General features: G+C 45.6%; 1 protein-coding gene across 1 annotated transcript in view; it reads left to right on the top strand.

Moving 5' to 3' along the window:
- Positions 1 to 13,477, top strand: part of LOC307088623 (sodium channel protein type 5 subunit alpha-like) — a gene marked incomplete at both ends in the record, with an annotated part of 120,366 nt that overhangs the window by 7,284 nt on the left and 99,605 nt on the right. The window contains 3 exons of the mRNA XM_079754574.1: positions 361 to 489; positions 4,073 to 4,164; positions 6,195 to 6,437. Of these exons, the coding sequence (XP_079610700.1) occupies positions 361 to 489; positions 4,073 to 4,164; positions 6,195 to 6,437 (464 nt within the window). The remainder of the gene's footprint in view (positions 1 to 360; positions 490 to 4,072; positions 4,165 to 6,194; positions 6,438 to 13,477) is intronic.

Here is a 13,477-nt window from a genome sequence, read left to right on the forward strand (position 1 = left end):
GAGACTTGTTAACAACTCATTTACTGATACATCTTTGAGGTTGAATATAACAATGATTGTTAGCCAATCAGTCAGATGTCCTGCTCTGCTGAGAGATAGCACGGGAGACCTCATGTTTCAAGTGGTCTGAAACCAGCATTTATAAAACAAGGTCACATGCACTTTTTCTCTGGTGCCACCACTAAAAATGTATTTATTTCATTGCTATGTCTCTGTCTCTTTGTCTCTCTCTCTCTCTCTCTGTCTCTCTGTCTCCCACTCTCTCTCTCTCTCTCTCTCTCTCTCTCTCTCTCTCTCTCTCTCTCTCTCTCTCTCTCTTTCTCTCTCTCTCTCTCTCTCTCTATCTCTCTCTCTCACCAGGTATACCTTCACAGGTATCTACACCTTTGAGTCTCTGATCAAGATCCTGGCCCGGGGCTTCTGTGTGGGGCCCTTCACCTTCCTGAGAGACCCCTGGAACTGGCTGGACTTCAGTGTCATTGTCATGGCGTGAGTCGTCACCCCCCCCCCCACACACACACACACACACACATGCACGGCACACACACACACACGCACAAGCACGCACGCACACTTGTGCGCACACACACACACACACTCATGCGCACCCACACATGCACACACACACATACACACACACGCACACACATGCACACACACACACACACACACACACACACACACACACACACACACACACACACACACTCACACTCACACTCACACACACACACAGCCACACACACACACATGCACACACACACACACACACAAACACACAGGAATTTGGGGAGGACCATTCTTTCAACAGAATCCCTGGTGGATCCAAACAGCATTTCTTGGTCTCCATGCCAACATATTATTTAAAACAAACGTTTAGCAGCTCATCTCATTATTCCCATGGCCGGCCGATAACACTCCCCCACTCTGCAGCTCTCCACCTCCTTCTCCTTCTCCTCTGTCTCCTCCTCCACAGACCCAACCCTCCTCTATATTGACCAGTGATTGATGGTTTAGGGTTTGTGGAATGGCCGCCGTTTGGTTATGCTAGCGATCAGTGGACCGTCCATCAGGGCCGGACTGTTACCACACGGAGGGGGGGGGGGGCACTGAGGGGAGATAAACGGGCAGATTGAACCCATTGGATCAATGCTGACCCCTAGCTCCGCCCTTGGGGCTGAGGCGGGGGAAGCCCCCTTCAGGCCAGCCTGATGCTGGTCGTCGGAGGAAGGGGCACTCAGACCGCGGCCGCGTCCTGAAGCATTAGAGCTGCCTTGTGCCCGTATACTGAAGTATGCTTAAAGGCTTAGCTAATGCTAATGCTAAGCCCTTAACTCATGATATTGCTTATATCTCAGCTAATGCCGATAGATCAGCTAATGCTAATTGTAAGAGCTGAGCTCACAATGCTGCTAAGATCTTAGCTAATGCTAAAAGACTTACTAAAGATAATGCTAAGAGCTTAAGCTCCTCTCATTCTCTCCGGGTGCTAGGGGACCACAAGGTTTTCCAAATGGGTCATGCAGAAAGCAGTTGGCTCCGCCGCTGACGTTGACTTGGCAGAATTGCCTGGACCGGCCCTTGTATATTTAGAATGAATAGAATACAAAAAAGACTGACCTCCAAGTCAAAAGATCATCAACACCTCTTCTCGCAGATTGAGGAGGTGATCCCAAAGAAGATCTGTATTTAAGTTAATTTAGTTATTTTAAATTTAAATTTAAAAGACCTGCTCCATGGCCTAGTTGGTGACACATTGACGTTGGCATGTGGCTAATAGAGCTAATGGTTCCAGAGTGCCACTGCTAGGAGCATTGAGCCATGGGCTCGGATGCTTTTGTTAAAACTCAAGGGCTAACCAATACTGTGGATTTAATAACGTGTTGATGAAAGCAGAATGGCCAAACTTATATATAGTCCCTGTCCGGGATTGTCCGTCACACCTCCCCTATCTGTATATCGCTCCATACGTCCTTCTGTCCATATCTCGACCCTCATTCCCTCCTCTGTGTTCACTGATGAAGTGTTGACATCCTGTTTGGCCTCACAACACGATTTACTAGACCGACATACACACACACACACACACACACACACACACACACACACACACACACACACATGCACACACACACACACACAGTGCACATCGATGGCACACGTATGCAAGTGCACGTACATACACACACACACACACACACACACACACACTGGCATTGACGAGGGTGCAAGTCCTTGATCTGGGGGCTGCTCTGCGGTCAGATGGATCTACTGCAGGGACAGGGACATAAGTCACCCCCAGCCCCCCGCCACACCACCAGCCCGCCGCCTCCCAACACACACAAACGCACACAAACACAGACACACACATACAACCATTATCACAACACACTCCCAAACACAGACAGACACACACACAACCATTATCACAACACACCCACACGCACGCACAACCATTTTCACAACAAACACAGACGCAACCATTTTCACAACACACACACACACACGTACCAACACATATCGACACACTCATGCATACACAAACACACACACAAACACACACGTACACAAACACACAAACACTTTGGAACCTTTCCCGCCAACATCCACTTTAGCATGTAGAAAGATGCTAAAACTGTTAACAGTTAGCAACAGTCAGCAACATCCTGTTGCTAAGGAGGAGGCGGGGCTCACACTGAGCCCAGGCTCATGTCTAAGTGTGTCAGGGAGCTGGTCCTTGGTGACAGACCCCCAGACTGGAGCTGGTCCTTGGTGAAGGACTACCACCAGCTTCACCCCCCCCCCCCATGTGCATTTAAACAGCCTGCTCTGTGCCTTCCCCAGCCTCGCTCTGCTGTAATTCAATCAGCCCGCTAGTCAGCTACGGGTGATATATGAGCCGTAATGGGGGTCCACCAGCACCTTCGGGGTCAAATGACTTGATCGGAGCCCCCCACCCCTCACCGGTCCTGAGTCAGGGTGTGAGGAGAGCCACCATGAATGGAATCCAGTCTTCAGTCCTCTCTGGTGTGGATCCAGGAGCTTGAGTTAGAGCTTACTGATGGGTTCCAGAAGAAAGACAAGGAGGTCTTCTCCCTCATGTATTTATCCTGAATCAATAGCACAAAGTGTATAATTTCTGTTTTCTAGATAAGATTTGTGTTGAGTCTTTTTCTCTTCTCGTTTGCTCTGTAGATTTTTCCCCCCAATTTGTGTTTTAGGTCAATCACATGCAACAATCTTTCACGTAAAAACTAAATTATTGCGTAAGCAATATCACAAATTGTACATAATCTGTTTCTTATTGTATGAATTATCTTCTTTTTTTTTTTACCTCACCTCACACCGATTTATACCTGGCTCTGCGGTCGCGTGGTCTTAATCACAAATTGTGTTTATTTCCTAACCTCCTGACTCTCTCTCAGTGTTCATGTAATACCCTTTGTTTTGTCTTCCCTTTCTTGCTCTCCATATTTGTTTTCGTCCCGCCTCCACGTACCGACGGCGCTCTGCCCCCCGCAGGATGTTAACTGAATTTATCAAAGTAGGGAACCTGCAGGCGCTTCGGACCTTTAGGGTACTGAGGGCTCTGAAAACTATCTCAGTCATCCCAGGTAAGGCCTCACCACTAGGGGGCGACGCTGGGGAAAAGCACTGCACTGTAACGTCATTGTCAAATGTCTTCTCTTGTCACGTCTAAGCGCCGCCTTGTCTTGTAGTCTCAAGTCTCGCCAACTTCCTACATCTCTGCCCCCTTCAGGTCAATGAACTTACTGATCCTCCACATTACCTGTCAATCTTCAACCTTGGCCGTTTCTGTCGGACCTCTCTCTCTCTCTCCCTCTATGTCTCTCTCTCTCTCTATATGTCCTTCCTCTCTCTCTCCCTCTCTCTCTCTCTCTCTCTCTCTCTCTCTCCCTCCCTCTCTCTCTCTCCCCCCCCCCCCCCCCCCCCCCCTCTCTCTCTACGTCTCTCTATCTCGGCTTGCTGTTGATGTTGTTGTTGTTCTATGTTGGTCATTCCCTCTTGTGTGTGTTTGTTTTGTGCCCCTCTGTCTCCCGGCTTGCTGCAGATATGTGACTGAGTTTGTGGACCTGGGCAATGTGTCCGCCTTAAGGACATTCAGGGTCCTTCGAGCGCTCAAAACCATCTCAGTCATCCCAGGTGAGGAAGCTACTGTAGCTATGGAACATGCATCTTCACCAGGGAAGGTGGCCCCTGCCTGCGTCCCGGTCCCAGTAGAGGCGGTCCTCTGTCTGCCCGCGGTGGCATGCTGAAGCGGCCATCTTCTCCTTTCATTTGCATCCCATGAGTGGATCTCAGAGGGGCCTTGTAGGTTAAAGTCTGAATTTCTGATGGATCACCTTATATATGTTGTTACTTCTATTTGAAGTAGTATCCACATCAGGATGGATTGATCATTGGGTTATGGCCATCCCATGGACAAATTTACTTTCAGATATGTTAACTGAAATTCGATCTCCAATTTACATCAGTTAGTTAGCTTCAACTTGATTTCATTTTAACATGATTTCAAAACGATAAAGTTGAGGCGAATGTAAATTGATTAGGAAAACTATTTTGGGACTAATCACAAAACTAAACAAATTCATCTTAGCCACCGAATAGCGAGATGACCTCTGAATGTTTTCCACTCTGCACGTCATTATGGTACTATATATATATATATATATATATATATATATATATATATATGACCATACTACAAATATGCCAGCCATTACATTGTAGACACGTCCTAAACATGTTACAACAGTTTAACTGGCAGACAGCCATTGTCATGTTATGCTGTTACTGTTGTAACTGTTATTCTTCACATAGACTGGTCCTCTGTTTCCTGACATGCTCCTTTCTTTTCAAAGTAAAAGTAAAAAGAAACCCACACCATAACAGAGGTGACATTGTGAAGGTGAAACAAAATAATTGACTGGGTACATGGGTCGCTTCTAGCTGGTGTCTTTGTTTGCTGAATGTGTTTTGTCCCCTTGTTCTTGCCAATCATTGTGTGTTTGGATTTGGATATTATTCTTGTCTTGTTTGCTTGTTTCCTTTTGTTAATGCTTGTTTCATATTTAAAAAGAATAAGGCTGCTGTCAGAGTTAATTTTTCTATTTGTGAAATAAGAGGAAAACATAAATCAGTGAAATACATGTTGTATGATGTACCGCAAAACAAACAGAAACCATAAAGAATTTTTTTTTTACAGACAAAGAATACATTAATCATGTTTTGCTCTGAAAGCAGTATTTGACAAAAGTTAATGATTTGTTTACCTTTTGAAAAATAGTCATTCTACTGCCGATCCATTTGAACAGGAGTCTCCGAACTAGGAGGCAAACTGAGAATAATAATGTATTTACAATAACAATTAAAGTACACCTTTAATACTTTATTTGAAAAGTTTTTGATGAATGGAGGTCAGGATAGAGCCATGGACCTCCAGAAACACCAACCCTTGTATCGGTAGTTAGCCTTGATTCAATCTGAACCAAATCACATCATCCCATGGGCAAAAAAGAAAACCCAGCAGGGCTTTTATTTTGACATTCATTAACTGATTTGCACTAAATGAGAAATGTTAACGCAATGTTGGAACGTATGGCTCTTAAACAAACTTAAATATCCTGATAATAAAGCCACCCCTGGAAAGGATCGTGGCTCAGTAGCAGTATTTGATGGCCACTTAAAGTGTGCAGCACAGCCAGCCATCCTCTGCTATCTGATGACTGCATGACATCACACCCACTGGCTGCCAAATTATGCACATGATCTGCTAAATAATGGTTCAACTGGTCCAGGAAATTATAGCGCTTCATATTTGCTAGCTTATTCTGCCTACCTCTCAGTTTTACGCTACAGTGTAACTGCGCGCGTGTGTGTGTGTGCCCATTTGTGGGTGTATGTGTGTGTATACATCTATGTGTATCCGTCTGCGTGTGCTCTTGGATGTTTGTGTATGTGTGTCTGTGCAAATGTCTGTGTAACAATGTATGAATGCATACATATACATGTATGTATGTGTACATATGCGTGTATGAATGCTTGATGTGTGCGTGTATGTATGTGCGTATGTGTGTTTGTGTGTACATATGTATGTGTGTGTGTGTGTGTTCGTTTGCATGTGCGTGTCTGTGTGTTTGTATGTGTGCGTGTGTTTGTGTGGGGGTCCCCAGGCCTGAAGACCATCGTTGGGGCCCTGATCCAGTCGGTGAAGAAGCTGGCTGATGTGATGATCCTTACCGTGTTCTGCCTGAGCGTGTTCGCCCTCATCGGCCTGCAGCTCTTCATGGGCAACCTGCGGCAGAAGTGTGTGCGTAGCAGCAGCCACTGCGTGACGGGCAGCCTGGCCGCCAACACCTCCTTCTACTGCAACAACAAGACCTGGTCCTCCATCAAGGACTTCGTCAATGACGAGGGTAACTACAGCTGCTCCTCCTTGGGACGGGTCGATAAGAATGAAGGTGCTAGAAGGTTCAGCCTGTGAACCGGTGTCAGCCTCCCACAGATGTCACTTTGCATGAAAGGGTTTTCGGAACGACCACATGTGGATGTCTGTGAGGGGCCGACCAGAGTGAGGTGATTTATAAACAAGCCCTCCTGTGGTTCCAGGATAGAGAAACAGGAAGTGAGGGCGGGAGGTATGAGGATTTTGGATGGCAGTGTGATGACCTGTCCCTTTTTCTTCACTTTTCCCAACCAAACAGTGATATGTTACTGTCAGTCCTGCAGCTATAACCATCATTACGGTGTGTTCTAATTTGAGTGGGCGGTTTTTATTTACCTGGACTGCTCCCAAACGGATTCTAGTCCCATTTCAGCAAGTCCCCAAACGTAATGAATGCCCTGACATTTACACTATTGTTCAGTACCCCCCCCCACACCCCCCCCCCCCCCCAAAAAAAAAAAACACACACAGACATACACACTCACACACACACCCTCGGCCGTCCGGCGACACCTGAGTTGCGACACATCACGACCACTCTGTCAGCTAAGACGCATAATAACAACTTGTCCTTCAACTTCAGAATAAATCAAAAGACTCCCCCCTCGCTGCCTGTTCCATTACAGGCAGCGAGGGGGCAGGGGGGTGGGGTCTGGGTCTGGGGGGGCATGCTGGGCGGGAACTCTTCCAGCCATGGGGAGGTAGGGGGCAATCTCTGAAAGAGCATGAGGGCGTAGTCATGGTGTCGGGGCTCTACGACGTCCGGCTGCCAAACACTCCCTGGGAGCAAGACTCTTCCAGGAACACACTGCAGGAGATTAGAGTGATCTCGTTGTACTGGAATATTGTTATTTTGTGAAGGATTGTATAGTTAACTGTACATACACAAGCATAGCCAGAGACTCATCGGGAAGACTATACATCTTGCATATAGAAAATAAATATTTGAGTCACAAAAGATACAGTTACAATACACTTTAAATGCGAAGTGAAGGTTCCTAGCGTGCTGCCATTGAACGTACTGAAACATGTTAAAGGAAAACGTTAACATTGAGGGCTGAGTACTGCTCTCCTCCAAGGGTGAGTACTGCTCACCCCTGGAGGACAGCAGTACTCAGCCCTCTGAGGTGAGCCGTACTCAGCCCTCTGCTGCCGTCTTCACTTAAGTTACTGTTTGAAAAGCACAAGCTCATTGGTAAGAGGAACTCAAATCTTTGAAATGTTTGAGTCACAAAAGGTACATTTAAAATACACTTTAAATGCTGCAATATTATTGAAGACCTAGTGGTGATTATTTACACAGTGAAGGTTCCTAGCATGCTGCTATGGAACATACTGAATCATTTATCATAAAAATCTTTAATATGAGTTCCCCTAGCCTACCTATCGTCCCCCAGTGGCTAAAACTTGTGTCTGTGTAAAACGAGCACTAGGTATCCTGCTTGCCTTTGAAAAAATGGAAGCTCAGGCGAGCTGATTCGGAATATAGCCCCATATGTTGTTGTAAGGGGCCAAGTTACCTCTCCTTTCTCTGCCTTGTCCACCCAGAGAATTTGGACCGCCAATGAGACAATGAGCTACGACTGTACGAGCACCACATGTGTGTGTGTGTGTGATTACACACACTGTAACGCAAGTGTTGTACACTTCTTTGTTATTTGGATAACCGTTCTGCTGTTGGTGTTATGGCATAACACGTCGGTTCTTTGACGTCTCTGGTATTTCCACAACAAGACTGTAGTTGGGGTTATCTCAGCCATGGTTGATAAGGAATTGGGGTAAAGGAACTTGACTCCCTGAGTACATAAACCACTACATGGAGGAGAATGGGATTGTTGCCCGCAGTTGTCTCCCTCCGGAGCCCCGCTGCCCGCCGCCCGCTGCCGGGAGGCACCACCGCCCAACAGCGGGCTCCCGGCAGCGGGCAGCCGTCAGCCGGCAGCGGGCAGCCAACAGCGGGCAGCGCACGGTTTAGTCTACTTCAGATTGAAGTGGGTGTGGAAGAACCAGAGACGTCGGAGAACCCGAAGCAGTCGTTTGTGATTCATAATATCGTCTGGAGGCGCACACAGCTTTTGGCCGTGATAATATGTATTATATGATATAGATATCTATGTATAATATGATATTATTTAGATATAGAGCTCCAGCACCCAGAGTGTTCTAGAATATTTACAGAACACGATCAAAGGCTGTGTGCGCCTCGCCATTGCGATACATCCACTGTAAACAGAGCGCATGGTACCGCAAGCTGCTCAGGGCCACACCCCCACTGTCCTCCTTGACCCACCTCTCTCCTCCTCATTTGCATTAAAACTACAGACACCGAAACGGCGCGTTTGGGGAAAGCTCAATGTGTGACTGGCTCGTAATGGCTATAATTCTGCACCACGGCTGAATTTCGGGAACGTCTTCAAATACTGTGTTAGGGGCCCACTAATATCTATATTAAAGAATCCATAAAGTAGCATGCCATGGGACCTTTAAAGGAAAACGTTAAAATTGAGGGCTGAGTACTGCTTACCCCTGGAGGAGAGCAGTACTAAGCCCATCTGAGGTGAGCAGTACTCAGCCCTCTGAGGTGAGCAGTACTCAGCCCTCTGAGGTGAGCAGTACTCAGCCCATCTGAGGTATGCAGTACTCTCTGAGGTGAGCAGTACTCAGCCCTCTGACGTGAGTGCTCAGATGTCTGTGGATAAGAAAGAGCTGAGAGGCAGGCACTCCTGAGCGGCTGCCATGACGACGGACTAGCTTGACTTTTAACAGCAGGTTGTGACTATTCTTATCCTGCTGCCTTCTTCACTTAAGTTACTGTTTGAAAAACACAAGCTCATTGTTAAGAGGAACTCAATTCATTGAATCTTATTCAACATTTAAATCCTGTGACTGGTGGACCTGCCTCTCCCAGCGATGACCCTGACCATCACCTACAAATGGACATGCTCAGAGTTATAAATAATGTCAAGGAAAGATCTAATCAAATCAAAGAAAACCTAATTGGATAATGAGTGGATGTGGTGAACAAGATGGCCGCAGCTGTAGCTAATGCTAGCGTTAGCGGAGGCTGCGGAACATTCCGGAGAGAGAGCTTGGGTCATGTGACGCGCTGCGTGTGACGGCTGCACCAACTGGACAATGTCATGTGGGCACCGGGCTCTAACGTCAATAAAGACACACACACACACACACACACACACACACACACACACACACACACACACACACACACACACACACATTTACATACACATACACACAGACACACACACACACACATTTACATACACACACACACACACACACACACACACACACACACACACACACACACACACACATAAACTCACACATGTCAGGGCCTGATTTGTCTTAGGGCATATACAGCAGTTCCCTAGTCATATACAGAATGAGACAGACCCACGCACGCACTCACGCACGCACACACGCGCACACACACACACACACACACACACACACACACACACACACACACACACACACATACAGAGACAATGGTAAATTGAAATCCCACCCTAGACTGCATGGATTTTAAATCTAATGTTTTTCAGACAAACAAACAAAGCGTAAACAAATAAACTATTCAAAGCTCGGACAAAATAAATCAATATGGCTTCCGCCGGGTATTCCTCAAAACAGTAACTGAACGCTGTAGCTCATATGCATGGGCGGGTGAAACACTGTTGCTTAATCCAATTAAAGGTTTTTTTATGTTTTTATCTTTTATCAATTTGGAGAACCAGCCAGAGTAAGCTCAATTTTGAAAGTATTCAATTTAAAATAAATAAATAAATGAATAATAATCCCTAAAAACCCCACCCCTCCCTCAAGGCCCCCACCAAAGCCACTAACCAAACATGTGTCTAGCTCTCTAGCTTTAGCAGCGGGTCTGCTAGCCTGAGGAGAGATGACGCTGGGCAGAGCAGCAAGCAGCTGGCAGGAATTCGGATAGCTAGGTCTCCTCTCATTCAGGCCAATGAACGATTGGAAGGGCTTATTACATACCTGGGACATCCACACATACTCTGTTGTTCAATCGAAAGCATTTGATTGATTGATTGCTGTCAGAATGTTAAGAGAATTTAAATAAATATGACAAAAAATGCTGCTTAAACAAATGGCCTGCCCTAGCTTTAAGAAGAGAACGCGTTTGACATTGTAAATACAAATGAGGTGGATGAGATGTGGGCCGGCTGGCAGAGCCTTCCAGACGTCGCTGTGATAATGGCCACATAAATAAAGTTGAGCTTTATTGGCATGAGGACCTGGGGCGTTCTGAGAGGCCATCCTCACTCTCAGCTTTTGGACAGTGCCAGGTGTCTCTTGCTTTGAGAAGCTCTATAAACTGAAGCACTAAAGACCAAAACGATGTCGCTTTACTTGTGATGATAAATGTGGGACCGATCTACACGGACAGCAAAAAACCATGAACATGATGCTGAATATAATGTTTTGTTTCTAATAACCGGCGTCTGTTGTTTCCTATGAGACCGCGAAGCCCCTGGTTGTGGGAACGTTTCTTAGTGGATCAACCCTTCACCAGGAAGCCCTGTCTGCCTGTCCCTGTCTGTGTGTCCCTAACGGGGTGCTGGGCAGCTTGGGGGCGTAATGGCTTCATGGTACATTAGGTTGGATCTTGTCTGTCAAACCGTGCAGCGCTTTGGGTTTTACAGGAACGCTCTACGTCGGGATTAAGTCTAAGGTCTGTATATTTATTCATTTCATGTCACGGCGTTAGAGAAATGTCCCCCGCAGGCCCCCGGATCGATCTCTGAAAGCTGCCATGAAACCTGAGAGGGGATGAGTGGCGTTAATGGTGTCAGGGGGATTCGCCTCTTGCTATTGGCTGCTTCCAAAAGCCCCTCATAGGGAGATCAATGGTCAACATGGTCAATACAAAAAATAAGAGAAAACCCTTTTCCCATAATGCAGCACTCATTCCATCTTTGCCGTCTACCAAAGAAACGTTAAGCCATCACTGGCCCAAAGGGTGTTCATCTCCCATGGAAATGTTCAATCACCCTAATGTTGCCAATAAGCAAACTCTATTTGGTTAACAACTGCTTCTCTGCTTTCATCGGCTGTATCATGGTTGAGTGTGTCCATGTTTCGTGTGTTGAGGTCATTAATCAGTGGAAGACTAGGAATGACTTTAGAATACTAGAAAATACATTTCCTGCAGAAAATTGCGTGCTGAGTGCTGTAGTGCAGCTGAGGTTGAAATTATGTTTTAATAAAGCCACATAGTTTAAGATGTAGAGGAAATGTGGAATGGCTTGAATTAAGTGAAAAGAGTTCAAAAGTCTAAATGGAGTAAACAATGTAAACATGCACACCATTTAAAAAATGTAAAATGGTTTGAAACAAATAAAGTGAAGGGTTAAACAAATAGCTAATGTGATAAAGTTTGAATACATTTGAGATCAAATATAGAATAGCTGAGCTGTATACACTTTGAAATGGTTGAATCGATTGTGTGTGTGTGTGTGTGTGTGTGTGTGTGTGTGTGTGTGTGTTTGTGTGTGTGTTTGTGTGTCGAACTAACCTGGGCCCAGCTGCCCGATAACGATGGATCCACGCTCATACGAAGGTTCTCACAAATGATCTTTCAAATGTTCGTAAAAATGTTTTGTGCATTTCCCAAAACTCCTTTTAACATGAACGCGCGTGCACTTCTCTAACGACGTTCGTAGGCTTCTCCACTGACACGGCGCTGAAATGGGCTCTGTAGGAGGGGGAGACGCAGGAATTTTGTTAGATGTAACTGTATATTTTGTGGCAGCCAAAAAATATCTCCCCATCAAGGCCAACAGCAGAATAGCCTACGGAAAGAATAGACTACAATAATATGAATGCTAAAAATATTAAAACACAATTGATTAAGTTTAGGCCGACCTAAGCTATAACAGTCCTAATCCTGAACGCACTGTGCGTACATGTCCTCACAGCATTTTTCCCCCTGAAATAATTTCATATTACAAAGATAAAAAATAGCTTGTGGCTGTGTGACAACTACATTTACATTTATCTTAATGTGCTGATTTCTAAAACATGCTTTGCGCAGCAAAGAGAGCAGACTTTCTCTGATTCCACATAAGGTTTCATTGATTGGCGTGCACTCTCTAGCCTAGAATCTTTGATGTAATGATTAAAAATGCAACTTTCCATTCATTCATTATCATTCAAATGCAGAAGCTAGGCATTGACACGGCTATTGCTGCATGATTAGGAGAGCTTGGTCTAGGTCCTGCCCCTATTGTTGGGCAGAGGTATAATGGCGCGGGCAATGTAAGCGGGAAAAATGCTCGGTGTTCCGGCATGCATCGCAGCACAGTTTCCCGCAGCAGTCTATGTTCACTGCAGAAACCATGTTCTCATCTTGGCCATTGTGCACCTCACTAAAGACAGGGATGTTCATAACTGTCTAGACACGTGGTTTATGACAAACAGTCCGCAAAAAAAAACGCCTGCAGAAATTCTCTGACAACCGCTGGTCTCAGCATGATTCATTTATGTATTCTGTCAATGATCACTATGAGGGCATTTTAACCACGATGGTTTAATTAAAATCAGAGGGAGACAGCAAGTGCAGCTCGAAAGCGACCTCCCACACAAGAGCCATGAAAATCATAAGATTTTATTATATTCCTTGTGATAGGGTTGCCTTGTGGCATGGCGTTTGATCTGTACATTTCGGCTGCGCATATATTTTTGGATTTTAAAATGCTGCAATAAATGTTGTTGTTGTTGACTTCTAACATGTCTCTGTCTTTGCTGTTTAAATCTAACAGTGGTCTACGAGTAATATATCAGCGCTAACCACTGTTTCTGGGGTATTGCGAAACTGCGCCAGCTGGACATTCAGTGGTATTGGATGTGTTTTAATAAAACACATCCAATACCCATGAATGTTATTTAAGAGGCACCTAGCCTCTCGCGATATAAACGGGGGACCCCACACACAAACGCCCGATATATAACAATCTGGATCTC

The sequence above is a fragment of the Pollachius pollachius genome, assembly GCF_949987615.1.
Source record: "Pollachius pollachius genome assembly, chromosome: 17".
Lineage (NCBI taxonomy): Eukaryota > Metazoa > Chordata > Actinopteri > Gadiformes > Gadidae > Pollachius > Pollachius pollachius.